This window comes from Bos indicus, chromosome 5, assembly GCF_029378745.1.
Source record: "Bos indicus isolate NIAB-ARS_2022 breed Sahiwal x Tharparkar chromosome 5, NIAB-ARS_B.indTharparkar_mat_pri_1.0, whole genome shotgun sequence".
Classification (NCBI taxonomy): Eukaryota; Metazoa; Chordata; class Mammalia; order Artiodactyla; family Bovidae; genus Bos; species Bos indicus.
In genome coordinates this window covers 87,673,070-87,690,918 of record NC_091764.1, presented here as the reverse complement: position 1 = coordinate 87,690,918, position 17,849 = coordinate 87,673,070, and the positions used below count along the sequence as shown (strand labels likewise).

General features: G+C 33.3%; 1 protein-coding gene across 18 annotated transcripts in view; it reads right to left on the bottom strand.

Annotated features, from left to right (window-relative positions):
* Positions 1–17,849, bottom strand: part of C2CD5 (C2 calcium dependent domain containing 5) — a 91,772-nt gene that overhangs the window by 55,201 nt on the left and 18,722 nt on the right. For 5 of the 18 annotated variants that reach the window (XM_070789955.1, XM_070789951.1, XM_070789956.1 and 2 more), the window contains exons 6-11: positions 16,558–16,713; positions 14,887–15,085; positions 9,679–9,830; positions 6,221–6,412; positions 4,518–4,603; positions 3,908–3,940 (exon numbers count right to left, since the gene is read on the bottom strand). In XM_070789955.1, the coding sequence (XP_070646056.1) occupies positions 3,908–3,940; positions 4,518–4,603; positions 6,221–6,412; positions 9,679–9,830; positions 14,887–15,085; positions 16,558–16,713 (818 nt within the window). Of the gene's footprint in view, positions 1–3,907; positions 3,941–4,517; positions 4,604–6,220; positions 6,413–9,678; positions 9,831–10,858; positions 10,984–14,886; positions 15,086–16,557; positions 16,714–17,849 lie in introns of all 18 variants that reach the window. The other 13 variants (XM_070789961.1, XM_070789966.1, XM_070789964.1 and 10 more) reach the window with 5 other exon arrangements.

The following is a 17,849-nucleotide window of genomic DNA, read 5'->3' as shown; positions in this document are numbered from 1 at the left end:
TTCATACAATGATATACGGTAATTACAAGTGTATAACATTACAATTATATTCTAAAATCTACTGGTATCTTTTTTTTCTGGACCATAGCAGATTAAATGCAGCAAATAAAAGTTGGGAGATAAAGAGATACAGAATACTACAAGAAGCAGGCACATTAACCACAGCAAGACTACTGACTGGCTGTTTAAAGCATGGGGATATGAACTGACCATAATTCACACAGCAAAGCAACTTGGAGTCATTTAGCACACAGGCAAACAGTCCTGCACACCCCAATAACCCATGAGGTATAGTATTAAAATATATATACATGTGTGAGTGTGTGCACACACACACTCATATTCAGAAATAAATTCATTAAAATTTAAAAGTAATCTTTAACAAAGGCAAGAAAAACCTATGCTATGTAAAAAGGGAGTAAAAAAACAGTGGAAGTGGACAGGTCTGACCCAGTTGATAGGTAGAGGCCCCCTTATTTCCACCTAAATTTTTTACATATAAATTTTAAATGAGAAATGTACAGATAAGGTCATACTATTGGAAACATGAGTCTTTTGTTCAGTCTCTGAGTTGTGTCCTTAAGATCCTTAAGATTTGTTTTTAATTTAAAAATTTTAAAATTTCCTCAAAGTACTGTGGTAAAGCCCAAAAAGCATGTTACACTTTATCTTTATATTTAACATTTTAAATATTTTGGATAACAGTGAAAATGCAAATTTTGGAAGCTAAATGGAACGTAGTACTTCCACCTAAACTTGAGAAATAAGTAAATTCCATGCTGGAAATATGCATATAAGATTTTAGATAAGATAGAAAAAGAAAATGAACCTAAATGATTTTTCTATTTGGGAGTCTCTGACCCTTCTCCCCAAACTTCAGAATATGGAAGAACAGGATGGGGAGACAGGATCTGGAGACAGCTCACTCCAGAGCTGGTCAGAGCAGAAGTAGTAGGGACCAGCTGACCTCAGAGGTGGACGATGCCCTGCCAACTTAGACTCTGTCCTAACTGTCCCCAGTTCATCCAGGCAGCACACTCCCCCAGTTTAACACAAAACTTAACCTTGGAGGGACTTCCCTGAAAGTTCAGTGCTTAGGACTCGCACTTTCACTGCAGGGGGCATGAGTTCCACCCACGGTTAGGGCTAGGATCCCGCATGCCACAGGGCGTGGCCAAAAACAAACCAACAAACTTAACCTAGAATTAAAATGGCATTGTTATTCAACCCAAACTATGATTGGCAAACAACACTTTCAGAAGAGCTTACCGCCAGTATCTCAACTGAAGGTTAAATAGCTGTCCTCCCACCAGCATCACCAGTAACTATTATGGAGCACTTCCAATGTGCCAGTCCTGTACACAGTACCTCAAAACTAGGCTTCACAGATGTTACCATACCCTGAGATGGATGTCCTATCAAATCCAGGGTTCAGGTGAAACACTGAAATGAGGAGGCCTACACTCTCTGAGCCACAAACTTTGTCACCTGGCTTCTTACCATTGCTGGTTAAATCACTGAGTAAAAGAATTGATTTTAATCTCTAGTCTATTACTACACCTGATGAATCCATAGGCTCTCCTCCACTGAAAAGGACAGCTTCGTTAAGATCCGCCCAAGCACACCCTGCCTTCAGTGTCCAGATGGGAATGCCAGGGACCACATTTTCTCTGGAAAGCCCTTATTTTGCCCTGTGGAGCCTAGATAAGACTTCATACATTGATGCTTTGACATAAGCCAAGTGCATGCAGCATAAATCATTTAATAGCATGTGCTCAGAGGCAGGCTACTTGAAAATTCTGAGAACAAATGGAATTTTTTTTAAAGATTTAAATAGGATTTTTCTCAAAAGATATTTAATCAATTTCATTTTTTGAAATCAGAGATTTTTTTATTATCCCAAGACACCACAGAAAACTTTCTAGATACAAAACTCCCCACTAGGTTCCTACAATGATTTATCATATAATTTTATCCCTACTTCAAAAAATATCATAATTTATCAAAAGAATCCATTTTAAATCTAAGTTTTCCAAAGTGGGTTCCTAACAGGCATTTTAAATGGAAGGACTTCATGGTAAAATACATTTGGGAAATACTAAACTAAACTAAGTCAATTAGGATTCTTTATTGAAGAAAAATATACATTCCAGAATCTAAAAAGTAACTTCATTTTTCTGGCAAGTTAAAAAAGAATCATATTGGAAAAATAAATCTATTTGCTTCACAGCAAATACTTCACAGGCAGAACCTTAATCTAAACTTTTACCTCCCAATAATCTGATACCAATTACCACGATCTTGTCAATTCATTTTTTAATGCTTTTGTGAGGAAGAAAAAAGCACTTTTATTTTTGATAACTGCTACTTGAGTAACTCAAAATAAAAGACGATGGACAAATAAAGTTCCTCTTTTCCACAAGAAACAAAAGGCCATATAATATATTAAGGGTAGCAAGGGGCAGAAGTGAATATTTTAAAAATGAATATATAAAATGATAAGTAGATCATATGTTCAATCAACTTGGCAGAGTTAAAGCATAAGTGACCACATATAGGAAGAATTCTACATTATTTCTGCACAAATTTTCCCATACTGATGGCAGCCACAGGTAAATGGGGAAGCCAAGCATGACAATGCTTTTTCTACCCATTATGTACACAGGGTAGAGAGGGAGGCTCACACATACAACTCACTGCCACTGCAAGGTTTGATAATGTAAATATATTGCCAACTGAGGTTTACAGAGTGGTAAACGAAAACTATAGACCTCCACATCTCTGCTGCTAATGCCTCGAGGATTATCTAGTAATGTATGTCTAATGTGTTAATGCGCCCAAAAGTTTAAGAATGTTTGAAAGCATATTTGAAAACATAAATTTTATCCAAACTAAATCCAAAACCTTTTCAATGATTAGTATTTCTTTTGTCTTTTAAAACTAGGTGCTTTTTAAAGCTCTTAGTACAGACAGGAGAGTCACGGACTCAACACACAGGCAAAGTCTCATTATATCAAACGTCAAGGCAAGTCAAGTTTCTCTGTTCATGTGAATTCTAGAATGGTAATTAGATTACAGAAAATATTCCTAGCGTAAGGGACTCCAGAAAATGTAAAACTGGGAGGGGGTAGGCAATAAGAGTTCTCTGGCCTAAAAACTGTAAGTGACACACACACTTTAACTCTGATCCTCTTCCCCACGCTGTTAGTCTTTCTTTATATTTGGTTTCAATGTATAGTTTGAATGTTTAGGTGAGCTACTTGATGGCAGCCGTTGGCACGATATGCCTGCCGATGTAAGAGTAGTAGCTCAAAGGCAAAGAACCAGGTACCACCCAAGTCCTACCAAAGTCCCAAGTTTAGTTCAGCTCTGTTCTCTCCAGACTTTCATAACAGGCAAACTGCACGCATAGATACTTTCAGCACACGGAAAGGAAGTCTAAAAAAATTACTTGTTGTATTGTTTATAATAATAGCATCTGAAAAACACTCTTGTTGAAAGCCAACTTCTAGCAAATAAATACCTTTGTTTTATAAAATGCATCCTTTTACAGGCATTTGATATGTTTCATCTTTTTTTTTTTACTGTAGTATAAAACGGAACATGTAAAAGAAAATTCTGTAAATGCTTGTAACTTCCAAATCAGACATAATGAAAGCTATGGAACTGTGCCTTAAAATAACTGACATGACATATAAAACCATGCACTGTATTAGTTAGGGGGGAAAAAAAAATGAGTCTCATAGTGCCATTAAATTAAAACAAAAAACAAACAATTTTGCATTATAAAAAGAAAAAAAGCTGGCAACATTTGTTAAATGCTTAAATAAAACTTAAATGACCAAGATTAAAACTAGAAAAGCTACCAATACATGAAATAGGCTCTCACACATGTTCAGAAACATACCCGCCTTCTACAGAACCTATGAGGCGATCCTCCCTTAGCAATGAAGTTTATACAAAAAAATAAAGAGAGAAAATCATCCAAACACTTTAGCTCTTCATACAACATATTTAATTAAATAAATTTACAGTACTTAATACAGATGTATTCACATACTGAACAATCATATTATCTATGTTAATCTGTAAAAATATGGAATCTGCATTTCTTAATCCCAAAGAGACTGGCCACTGATAAAATTCATCTCAGCAAATCTATATTAATATACTAAAGAATTATTTTTAATACAACACTAATAAACTTTTTTCTAGAAAATTATCCACTATTTCCTTTTATATATTAAACTGTAATGTAAAATTAGAAATGATTTCATTATTCAGTGGATATTTCCAAACAGACTATTTCTAATATAACTTTGGGAGATAAGACCAAAATAGTTATAGAATTATTCCAAATTAAAAGTAATCATTTATAAGCAAATTATTATGATACCTTTTGGACTGAAATTATAATATTAATCAAAACTAGTATATGGAAACAAGTAAGTACATAGAAGCATGAGAATAAAATCATATTAACAGTGTAAGAAGAAAGAATATTGAGTGAACCTTACCCTCTGTTCCAATGCTGATTGAGTCTGTTGTCTTAAAAGAGCTTTAAAGGGCCCCCCTTCTTTTCCAGCACTACCACTTCCCATTCCTACAGAACATCAGTATGTAAATAACGACCAAAAACAACTAGAGACATAGAAAGTTTAATTGCATTTATCTTCATAAATATCATGAACAAAATCTGTTAAAAACAAAAATCTAAACATTTTAAGTATTTGTGATGGCAACTAAGCACATACTCTTTTTTATTCACAAGGTTTTCTTTAGAAGCAAGATGTCAAAATTCTGATCACAGTGAGTGTGGACTTAATTTATTCTAAAAATCATTTTTAAAATTACATTAAGGTGATAAACTTTTTTATGTAATATTCAATTTTAAAAGCTGAATCTTCTAATAAAAAAATCAATGTAGTATCAATTATTTATACCCTGCTAACAAGTGAAAAGTACTAAAAGAAATAAGAGAAACATTAAATGTTTGTTTCAAACTAAATATATACAGAGAGAAAGCACTAATTGAGCTTAAAATACTCCAAAATTCTCTAAGGAGTATGAATTTTAGGCAATTTTGAAATATAGTCACATCTATTTTCTGATAATTTTGCATTCATAAACATAATATTCATTACAAAATAGCACTAATATTCATATCATAACACTCATTTGCAAAAACTGACATAAAGTTTTTAAAAACTAAAAATTGCAGACATAGAATAGACACATCACAAATGTACATGGTTATGGATGAAAGAATTACATTTCCCAAGCTCTTAGATGTATTTATTTTTAAGGCATAAGTTTAAATGTCTTTCCTTATTTTGTTCTTTTGATAGTACTAATAGACCAACTATGGTCAAAGAATTAAAGAAAGCAGGGGGCAGGTGAGAAGCCAGTGCTCTACAAACTAAAATTAATAATTTAGTCCCACCTTTTAAATCTGAAGATACATGCAAGCATATTTACTACAATGACTTAAGAAAGGAACTAATTTACTTTATATTTTTAGCTGTTCTTGGATAAGGAAACAAAGTTAGCATGTGTATAGTCCCATTTTGTTCTTTAAAAATTAAAAAGAAATGTATTTTTCTTGTAGTAACCTAAACATAATTTTTAGAGACTATACAATACTAAACACAGAAACAAAACTAAGATCTTCATATGAAGCATATTGAAAGCCATAAAATAAAATGTAATTTGGTAGAGATAAACGAAATATCAGAAAATAGAGCAGAATAACTTGAAAATTAATGCAATGGACAAGAAAAAAAATAGATAATGAAAGAATATCACTAAAATGAGACTTAAACTGATTCAAACAGAATAATTTACTAATGTAACCATATGGTTTAGCAACATGATGGCATAGGTCCAACGTGAATGGAGTTGGTGTGAAGGGAAAGAAAGTAAAAGCATCTAGAACAGAAATTCTAGTAATGAGAACCTAATAATTACTGGAAATATGCAGCTCTAAGCACTTAGACATACAATTTTTAATACATAAGATTATTTAGCAGAATATCCATAATTATCCATCAAGTAATCCTCAATCGTGTTCTCATGGTAATTTTACTGTCCGCCAATAAGAAAAATAAGAAATACATCCTGTGTCAAATACTCAATACTTCTGTATAGTATGAAATAATTAATTTTTTTCAAAAATGATTTCGAATAAAGGGATTAAAAAGCTGACATAATATGATCCTACCAGAAGCAGCCAGGAACAGCTCTTCACTGAAAGAAACACTTTTCCTCAGAACTGGGCTGACAAGGCTAGAAGGATGAGGGGGAAGGCTAGATTCCGAGAGGAGGAGACAGGACTTTTTAAGATGAAGGGACCCACAAGGGAGAGAGGGGGAGCTGGGACACAGGTAAATCCTAGGCCCCTGTGGGTAAGGTGCTGTGGAGGAAAGTAGCAGAGAAAAGATGCAGATTCAGAAGATGACCAGAAAATGCAGGATAAGGAAAGCAATGGTGAAGCAAAACGTAACAGTAAAATGAACTGTAAAATGCATACACAAATTACAGTAAGCATATGAAGTCATTAGCAAGATCATCTGTTCAACGTAATAGAAATAAAAGGCATAGTCTAAAACTTAACAAAACCTTTACAAACTCTGCACTCATTAAACATTTTTAAATCGATCAACAGGATTTTATGCCATTCTGATTACTTTTAGCTGACTCCTTAAAAACATTTAAATTACTTCTCATTTTTTTGCTTAAGACTGTTTAAGGTCAAAATGTATCACATTTTTTAAAGCCAGAAATTTGTTGTCTCAAATACAAAAACCTTTTTAAAGAGGTAAGAGTATAGTTCTTCCAATGTTACTAGCTAAAACACATGACTTATGAGTATTTTAATTGAATTTTTAAAAAATCAAACACCTGCTACCACATTAAGCAGATAGCCATCATTAAGTTTAAATAAATACAATATTAACTACCTTCTGTCATGCTTCAGGATGTATGTTAATGCTTTTCTTTTTCCTCTAAAATTTTAAATACTCAAATCTGATCATAGCACTGTTTGCATTTACAAAGATCTGAGTACCTGAGAGTCAAAGGAATATGCTCTGAACCACAAAAAACACACATGGCAAAAAGCCTGATCAAAAAAAAGTAAAAATTAGCTTGAGTCAGATGTCACATCAGTATCTTAACACTAGCATTCTAAAATTCCACTTCTCCTAGTTGAATACTTGAAAAAAAAACATGAAAATAAAATCTGGTAAAATGTCAAAAAATAAAAATCTAGAGAAATAAGTGTGAAATTTTTTTAAAACAAGACTCATCTGAAGGTGGATGAGAGCTTTATCTACAAACAGAAAAACAACTTTCTCAGTCTAAGTTCTATTAACTTTATTCTATTCTGTTTTTGTTTCCCAATGTACATATAATTATCAATCATGAGCAACCAATCTATCATGAAATACATGCTGACCTACAGCTCTAGAAATTTTAGAACATTCACAGTTTTGGCACTTTCAATCTCCATGAAAAACAGGAATACTTCCTAGTGGCTCAGACGATAAAGAATCTGCCTGCAATGCAGGAGACCTGGGTTCAATCCCTGGGTCAGGAAGACCCCCTGGAGAAGGGAATGGCAACCCACTCCAGTATTCTTGCCTGGAGAATCCCATGGACAGAGGAGCCTGGCGGGCTATAGCCCATGCAGTTGCAAAGAGGCAGACAGGACTGAGCAACTAACACTTTCACTTTCACTTTTTCAGAAGTATTAAGGACCCATGATTAGGACAAGCACCTAAAAACTGTTAATATCCTATAAAAATGCAACTGATGTAGTGAATAATTACAGGCAAAACAAAATAATTTACTTAGAAGCAGCTTATATAGAAATACATGAGAACAATACTTTTGTAAATGAATTTTTAAAAACCAAAAATTTGGAGCTAGAAAATACGAAAAAAGTTTCCATTGATAATACAATTGATTGCCTACTAGAAAGCTAAGGGAATAGAAGTCTGGTTTGGTTAATTTATTACTTGACAATCTTCACTAGATTTGGTTTTCCTGATCAATTAAAAAGAAACAGAAAGACAAAGGAAAATACTTTAAAAAATGTGTCTGTAGCATGGCAAAAAAAAGATAAGGAATACTGAAAAGTGGCTTGGAATACAAAAATGAACAAGCAGTGGACAAAGTCTCAAAAAATTAAGAAACTACTCAAATGTTATGCTACATCCTTATTGTTTTGATATTATGAATCTCAAAGCCAGAATCTTATTCTTTACTTAAAAACAAAATTTAAAAAAACAAAACAAAAAAAAACACCCCCAATTCCCTACAGTTTCAATGATTCTGTTTTTATGACACCAATATGGTTAAGATGCCACATTCCATAGCATCCATTACTATCAAATATCACATTTTTTTGTTTTTGTTCATCGTTATACATGTAAAAATAAAGTAATGCTTTTCAAAGAATTAGGTATTAATAATTATCTTCTTTACATTTTGTGACTACATTTATAAAAAATAATATTGTGTCTGGTGGTGGTGGTTTAGTCACTAAACTGTGTCCAACTCTTGTGACCCTATGGACCCTAGTCTGCCAGGTGCCTCCACCCATGGTATTTCTCAGGCAAGAATACTAGAGTCTGCTGTTATTTCCTTCTCTAGATATTATGACTACAGGCTTTTTAAAAACACCCTATCTTTACTTTGAAAGTAGCACTGGTTCTAGAATTAGATTTCTTCTCCTTTAATCTTTCATAAAATCAAAAATTTCAAATAAAGGGGTCATAAAATTTTCTAAATTTCTTGTCTAACATAAAAATAGTTACTAAAGATTACAAATTAAAAATAACACATGAACTAGGCAAAACGTTTTCCTCAATCTGTCAAGGAAACTCCCAAACATGCTATTTGCAAAAACTGCAAACGATTAACTTTTAAATGTTTCATTTATCTTTTATTTTTCTTAAGAATATTAATTTGATGATTTAAATAAGCTAATTTTATTTTAAGGCATAAGAAACTAATTTGATTCATTAATCAATTTTTATCATAAAACATATTCACAAAACTGAGAGATCAGCAAAATACAAATAGGAGAGGGAAAAATTATAAATTTCATATACTGAGAAATATGCAAGAATAAGTAAAGCATAATTGCTATTTTCTAACCTAGAGAATACGACTAGCAAAACCAAACATTTTAAATAAAAGCTAATAAATATATATACTCCAGTATAACAATATCAGCTGTTCTTAAGGTTTTTTTCATAATAAAATCTTAGAATTAAATTTCAAAATAGAAACAATGAATTCAAAACTGTTTATACTGCATGAGGAACTGGACTGCAAGCTACTAGTGTTACTTTCTATTCAAATGCTTTGAGATGTTATTCCTCTTAATTTGAGCATGAAATGAAAAATATCTACATGCAAAAATAAATCCTGGACTTCATATCTAAACTATAGTTAAATCAACAAAATGTCATGCTTTAAACAAAATAACTTCTGAACTATACAAAGTTTTCACATTTTAATTGTAATCACTGAAAATGATCAGTATTTCCATTAGCTTTTAACTTAAATGCCAAAAACAGGAAGAAAGGCTTGGATGGAAAGCTAATAAGGAACAAAAAACAAATTTGGAAAATAAAAGAAAAAAAGAAAAGGTGAGTGGAAGTGCCTTACCAGTTTTGGGTGTCAAACTCAAATCTGTGTCAGAAGAAGAGGACTGTCGACTGTAGGACTTGGAAGGTGAAAAGGAATAAGTTTGGTTTTTCAGAGGGGTTGAGGGTCCTGATGAGTGAGTATTGGGATTGGGATCTTCATTGAAGGGAATCCTGCCAGAAGAAGGTGGAGAAATATTAAGCAATCATGTGCCAAAGGACCTGACAGAGGCAGCATGATCCAAACACCAGGGAAGGATTGGGGCAGGGCCAGTAGTCATTTCTTAAATGTGGAGCTGGGTCTGAGGCCAAAGGCATCCAACTGTTGTTTAACCATTCACCATTCTCCAGATAAGTAATTATCTGCATTGAAACAGTTAATAAGACAAGGGAAAAAGCAAAAAAGCATGAAATGGCAGACTCAAGGGGTAAAAAAATATTAAAAGAAGAAATAAACAAAAAGGATCAATACATGATTAAAAATATTTTCAAACAAACAATGCTTTTTTAAGTTACAAAATAAAAAATGGTGACTGCAAATGGTGTGTGTAAATATTCACAATAGTTTTTATATTTGCACACACGGGTATCTTGGAAAAAAAACATGTTTCCTTATCCTATAGCATCAAGAGTGCCACAGCTAAAAACACAGCAGAGTGGAAAATGAATACAGTTACATAGAGACATCGCATTTTATGCACAAGAGTCGCTTACCTGTTTTCCAATAGCTCTCTTCCACAGAACGAAACAGACCCTACTGTAACAAGCTTTGTACATAAAGAAAATAAGCAAATTGGAAGCTTTGGCAGCTATTTCATTTAGATTCCAATTATCTATTTTATTTCTAATGCAGAAATAATGGCAAAAATACACACTGGAAGATTCTCCCAAAACTCACAGTATCTATATGTATGTGTATATATATGTGTGTGTATATATATATACACACACACACACAAGATAGGGGTCTTAGAGGATCTATGGAAGAGACTTTGGAAGCTGGAAGAACACTTTCACTTCCATGTAGTTAGAGCCTCTGCGGCGGCTAAATACAGGATTCTTCACTGCCGCTGGACTAGGAGTGAGAAAAGGAGGAAGCAAAGACTAGCGGGGGCCTGCCTACGCTACCTGCCTGCCTGCCCTCTGCAGCCACTCTGCCCGTGGCCTGCTTCCCCAGCTCTGGAGTCTGAGCAGTCTCGTACCAGTATAGATGAGAGTGGGAACAGACACAGAGAAGTTCTGAGTAAGTCGTGAGCCAGTAGCAGTGTGAATTGGGCTGTTGTGAGTCGAGCGGCATCCATGGCTTGGAGGATGAACCAGCGGAGACCTGAGGGAGTTTGTGGTCAAAGTGGAAGAAAAGAAAACAATACATACAACAGATAGCAAAGTTATGTTAAAACAGTTTAAAAGGAGCTTTAGTTAGGGGAGAGGAATTATTTTTTTAATCCCTAGCATGCACAAAACAAGTTGAGATAAAAAAGAGCTAGATATTAATTTGTTAGGAATCAGATTAATAAATTATGACTGTGAATAGAAAAACAGCAAGCAGAACTGTCAGTGGAATTAAATAAGAAAAAGACTATGATTTGGATTTTCAGTTACTTTAAAATGCCTGTTATTATTTTGATCATCACTGAGCTTACTGAACAGTATTTCAGGAAGAAAATACCCATAAAAATGAAAGTCAAATATGAAGTTCTTACACGGACTTTGAAACTGAGATATGAATAATTGCTAATATAATTAATTATATTTTTCTATAAAGAAAGTTTAATAACAGAACTGTTTCTGTCTAGAATATCAAGATGGGTACATTAGAATATGAAAAATGACAGCATAAAGATAAATAAGTGAATAGAATATATATATGTATATCCAATCATCCATATTTCTGCACACTAAATATCTACCTTAAAATCAGGTTACAATGGGAACAAAACAAAGCAAAGGAACACTACTCTTAAAAAAATAAAAACATTAAACAATATAAATGACTCTTCTGTAACTTTCAAACAGAAAATATTATTTAAACTTAAACAGAATTTATTTCAACTAAATTCTAAACTGAAACTTTGTAGGATATCAACTATATCTTGCAACAGATCACATCTGTGTACATGTAAAGACACATATTTAGACCAGATACACAGATATACATTCATCTATGACATTTAAAATTTTCACAAAGAAATTTAGCTGAAAGAACAGTTTCAATGGATGGCCAAAAAGGAGAGAAAAAAAGGCATATTATATAATTAAGAATCCTGGACTTCATATAATCAATTATTTCACTGTGCAATTCCTTCCCTTATGTTTCTCCCAATGGGGAGAAACAAATAAGTGACTATACTCTGAAAAGCTCTCATGCTCCCATTTTTTAGAATTCAAATTAATAGTAGTTTAAGAGCCCAACTTTTCCTGGCCTTTCTTCCTTTTCCATCTCCCAGTAAACATTCCCAAGTCACAGTTTGTCAAGATTCAAACATGACTTCTCATTAACTGGCAACAGTGGTCCTTTACAGACCATCTACTTTCTGAAAATATCACTGCTTTTACTGCAGGACAAATGTTTCTGCTTTTGTTGCTAACTTAAATTTTTAAGTGTTTAATGGATAAAAATCAAATATCTCATGGGTGACCAATTTCTATACAAGCAACTAAGTGAGGTTTTGTTTTTTTCTTTCTCTGCTCCAGAGACTAATGGTTAAAAAGTATAAGAATCAGTGCCATACAGAGGAGAAACTATAACTAAAAGCTCCTAAAAAGTACTTTTTAAAAAAGAGTAGGGAATTGATAAATCATATTTAAATGCACTTTCTACCATTAAGATAGTTCAACTAGGAAACACCAAAGAGATTTATACTCTGTAATACACTAAACATCTAAAATGAAAACAAACTGATGGAGTAGAACACATGGTTAATAAAAGCAAAATAAAATGAACACTGTTAAATGTTCAAATTATTACATCGAATTAAAATCCAAGCATAGTGGAAGGAGCATCACCATAATGTATTCTTGGAGCCCTAATTCTTATTGGTCTTATATGAGAGGTTGCCTTACAAGAATATGTCAGTGGTATTTCTTAACATTAAGTCCATTCAGACAAGAACATAATCCAAATTACCTTTATCAAATTCCTGTCTAGAATCAACAAAGTTAAAATTAAATAGCAAAGTAATACAATCAGATGACTCATAAAACAATTTTAAACTAGCACCCAAACTAATTCTTTATCAAAAAGACAAAGAAGGTGGTTGAAAGTGGTTTTTTTTTTTTTTTTTAAATAACGTGACTTAAGTAATAAGATGCCATCAGAAAATCTTAATGAAGCCACTTAAATTCTTCATGGTGTGAATATCTGAAAATTTAAGGCAAATGGCTGCAACAAAATTAGAAAAAAGAGAAAACTTAGACAAGCTCAGGTTTACTATAAATGGAACTCTCCCTGAATGCAGGCAAAATGTATTTCTCTACTATCCATATATCATTTTAAGACAACAACAGGTACTGCAGCTTTATTTCCACTAAGTAATTTAGTGAAAAGAGGAAAACTTCAGACATCACAGTTGTAAAGGCCAGGCCCCTTCAGGCAGTACAGATAAAGCAGGAGGGTGGCGGAAGGAGGAGGGACCCAGGTCTTCAAGTAAATTTGCTATGGAAAGAAAAAAATCTCAATCCCCCAAAAGGTTATACCTGCCATCTGACTTTATCTATAGCATAAGGTAGTTCACAGCTTTTTTAAGACATATTTTAAATGGAATATAAAGCAAATTCACTCAATTTATTTAAAACAATTACACATCAATACTTCTAAATAAATTAGGTAGCATACGCAATACTGTCCTCCCTCTTGTGACTAAAATTTAATTCAAATAACTAAAGGTCAGCAGAAAGAAATAATTAAAAAGAGTTAAGCTGAGACAAAGAGAAAAATTTCACCTTTATAAAGACTGTTGGAAAAAACATTGTGATTGCTTTCTAGGCAACCTCTCTTTACTGCTGAACTAGGAAACATTTTGGGTTTTTTTACTACAGAACTCTGACTCCCTGATGATGAAAGTCAGAGGTCAGCACACTACACAGTACAGACCAAATCCATCTTGCCATCCATTTTTCAAAAATAAGTAAGTTTTATTGGAATGAAAGACACACCCATTCATTTGCAAACTACTGTTGGCTGCCTTCTTGCAACAACAGCAAAGTTGAGTCCTTGCTATTCCCATTCTGGTCATTTACCAAAACAAGTTTTTTGACCTGTGATCTACAAGAATCTCTAGAGCAATGGCTCTCAGTGGAAATACTATCAGCATTTTTAGTATAAAACAAGTCTTTGTTATATAAGTTGTCCCTTGCTCTGCAGAACAGGCAGCATTTCTGGTCTCCAACAGAATCATCCACCTTACCCCAGACATTACAACAGAAACTTTTCATTTCAAGTACTCCTTCTTGATAGCACCACCACCATGTTGAGAATCTCTGCCTTAAGCACATACGATGACACATAAGCCAAATCAAGCCAACAGAAATGTTTTGTTGGATCAGATGGAGTTTTTTTTTTTTAAATGTGAGACTCTAACTTCCTAAACTTCCTAAAGGTCAAAATCAACTAAACTTCCTAAAGGTCAAAATCACCAAATTCCTTTTTTTAAAATTTTTTTTGATAAACAAAGATCAAAACTATATGTCCAGTGCATGAAATATTTACTATCTATTTACTATTTGGTCTTTTACAGAAAAAGTTTGCCAACATCTGCTGTATGTAGTCCCAGTATTCACCATTTAATTATACCCAATTATTTTATTTATATAAATTGCTTGACCTCTGCAGACACTGAAGTTTGAGACCCCTGAACAGGTCTCTTCCCTGCTGTCTATACTATGTTGCTAATAATATGCATAATTGGATTATGAGATATGGGGTATTAACCATTTCCCATAAAACAAGTAAAATTCCCCACAATGCATAAAAGTTCATTTTATGCTTTAGGTACACAGTGCCTAAAGATGTAGAACAAGTTTAATTATACATTATTTAATATGAATTTCACAAGACAGTATAAAAAATACTAGAAAGATCTAAGTTTCAAATTGTGATAGTCATCTCTGATAAGTAAAATTGCCACAGGAAAAAATGTATTTTGAACAACTCTACTGTTCCAAATCAAATGAAAATATGTAAGCAAAAGACAAAAAGCTCCATAAGAACAATTCATCAATTCATACTTACTCCTTCATTTCTTTGGACGGGGAATTACATGCAGGAAGGAATGCTGCTGGGCTACTTAATTTATCCAGCGTACACGCTGTTCCTATGGCTCGTACCACTAACCCAGATTCGCCTTCCAGATCAAAACACTGTAAGTACCCAACAACCGCATTTCCTCTCATTTCAAGAACTTTTAAGCCAATCTTCCTCTGCAGTTCACCTACAAAAAAGGGAAGAAAATTCAGTCAGCTTTTTATCTGTATGTTTCAAAATACAAAGCTGGGTATGGTGGTGATTTGAAAGAGTTCAGAAAAATCACAGATTTTGAGAACTTGAAGGGAACCTAGAAGATTACCTGGTACATACTCCTATAGTCAAGGAGGTAAGATATTACTAGCTACATTTTACAGATGTGCTAAGTAAGGTTCACTCATTCGTGCATTCATTTATTAAATAATTTCTCACCGTATACTGTGCACCTGGCATTCTTTTCTTCTGTGCTAGAGATACAGAGGGGAACAAGAAAGACAAAGCCCTAAAACTAGTGGGATTTACATACTAGGGGGAGAAACAGATAAAAAACAAGTAAACAAGTATTATATATAATATAAATAAAATACATAGAATATACAGCACATAATATACTCTAATATATTATAAATAAATATAATAAATTATATATTTCTTAATATGTAGACTAAATACAAAAAACATTTAATTAAATTAATATATTAACAGTAACATATTAAATATAACATGCATATGCATTCAAACATTAAATATTTATATTTAAAATTTCATCAATTATATTAAAAATTTACAAATATTAAGTACATGTTTAATATACTTAATAATATATTAATAACTATAAATATATCTATATTTCTATTTAAATATGCAAATTTATTATAAACACATTTGTGTTTATTATCTGATATATATGAGAGAATGAATGTATGTGCGTGTGTGTGCGTATGCAGTCACACACACATACATATAAATACAAACTTTAGATGGAAATAAGTTCTTCAAAGGAAAATAAAGTAATGGGGTAAGAGTGGCAGGGGAGTAGGGGATAAAAGGAGGTATAAATTGTCAGAGAAGGACTATGAAAAGACATTTAAACAAAAAGCCTAGGGGCTTTCCTGGTGGCTCAGCAGTAAAGAATCTGCCCACAATACAGGAAAAATTATCTATTATGTAGGAGACGTGGGTTCAATCCCTGGGTTGGAAGAGTCCCTGGAGGAGGGCATGGCAACCCAGTCCAGTATTCTTGCCAGGATAATGCCACGGACAGAGGAGTCTGGTGGGCTGCAGTCCATGGGCTTGCAAAGAGTCAGACACCACTGAAGTAACTGAGCACGCACGCAAACAGGAAGCCTCAGAGAGATCACCTAAGCTTTGCATACAAATAAACACTCAAAGGAGGGAAACTACTTCCCTCTCTTCCACTTCATAAGCGCAATTTCCTTTCACCACCTAGAAAAAAGGAACCATAAGCTTCTGATTCAGATTTCTTGTTATAAGACAACAATGCACATGTGTTTAGCAGAATGGGGCCAAGGATAGGGAAACAGTCAGTTACAATTCAGTCTTCATTGTAAAGTTTTAGTAAAATGTCAAAAGGAAGTGAAGAATTCTCGAGGATTAAGTCAATCAGCCATGAAGTTATTATTATTATTTTTCAAATACCTGACATTAAAGAAATGAGCCTCTGTCTGGCCTCATTTGATGCCCTTGGCGTGCGAATTCGATCAATCCATTGATACTCTGGGTCTTCATTGACCACAAGTTCTTCTACAAATCCATGAATTATTACAGCTCTATAGCATTTTGGAATGGATGTTGCTGTTAAAAAAAATTATTTATTATGCTCTGTTTATCACAAAGTTAAATTCAACCCTTTAAAAATGTACAACTAGTTCTTACCTTGTGGATACATACTACAAGAACATCTTTGACTGTGATAACCTCAGTATAATCATAATAATACTTCCAATCAAACAACTGATTCTAATGATTCTTGATTAGAATAATATTAGAATATTATTATTCGAATAATATTAGAATAATCAAGAATCAATTGATTCTAATTGATTCTTCCAATCTATTGATTCTAATGATTATTCTTAGAAACAATAATTTTCTTTCATGAGGCTTCTCACCTTTCTCATATAAGCATAGTAGATACAAACTTTACTTTTATAATACAGAAAATAGCTACACACCATCTTAAGTAGTATTCAATACAGAATATAAAAAAAGTCAAAATTCAACTGAGCTAAGTAGGTATTATACAAAAAATCAGAAAGCAGATAATGAATACCAAAAACCTCTAATTACTGGAAGCCCTTTTAAAAAGTTTAAAAACACCTCATAATGCAGCCTCAAAAATCACACCATTACCTTTCTGACTTAATCTGAGAAGTCCTACAGGTTTGTAGTTCCTAATAATCCATGGCTCCATAGCCAACTGGTTCAGTAGTCACTACACTACTTAACAGACTCATTCAATACTGAGAACAACAAAGCTCAGTGGATTTATCAAAAAGGGGAGAATTCGAGAATTCACATTTTCTCAACCAATTAAAAAAATGCCATTAATATCAACATCTGGGAAACAAATCTGATAAGGTTACATGTGTGGCGTATTTACACTTAATTGATATAGGCTGTTCAAAATCAGACAATACTGACATGGAGCCATTTGTGGTGGAGTCATTAGTTTCAAGCCATTCATGTACCTTGAAACGAACTCAATTATTTAGGCGTTTTCAACCTTGTTAGTTCAGGCTGGCTATGAATTGCCCAGAACTGCTTAATTGCAACCCCATATTTCATGGCATTTGTAGGGCTCCATACCTGTAGGTGTTTATGTCGTTCTGGATAGTACCACGGTACTCCACTCCTATCTTTTAGCATCCTATACCAACATAAAACGCCACTGGATTTTTCTTTTTTGGGACACTTAGTCAAAGCTTAAT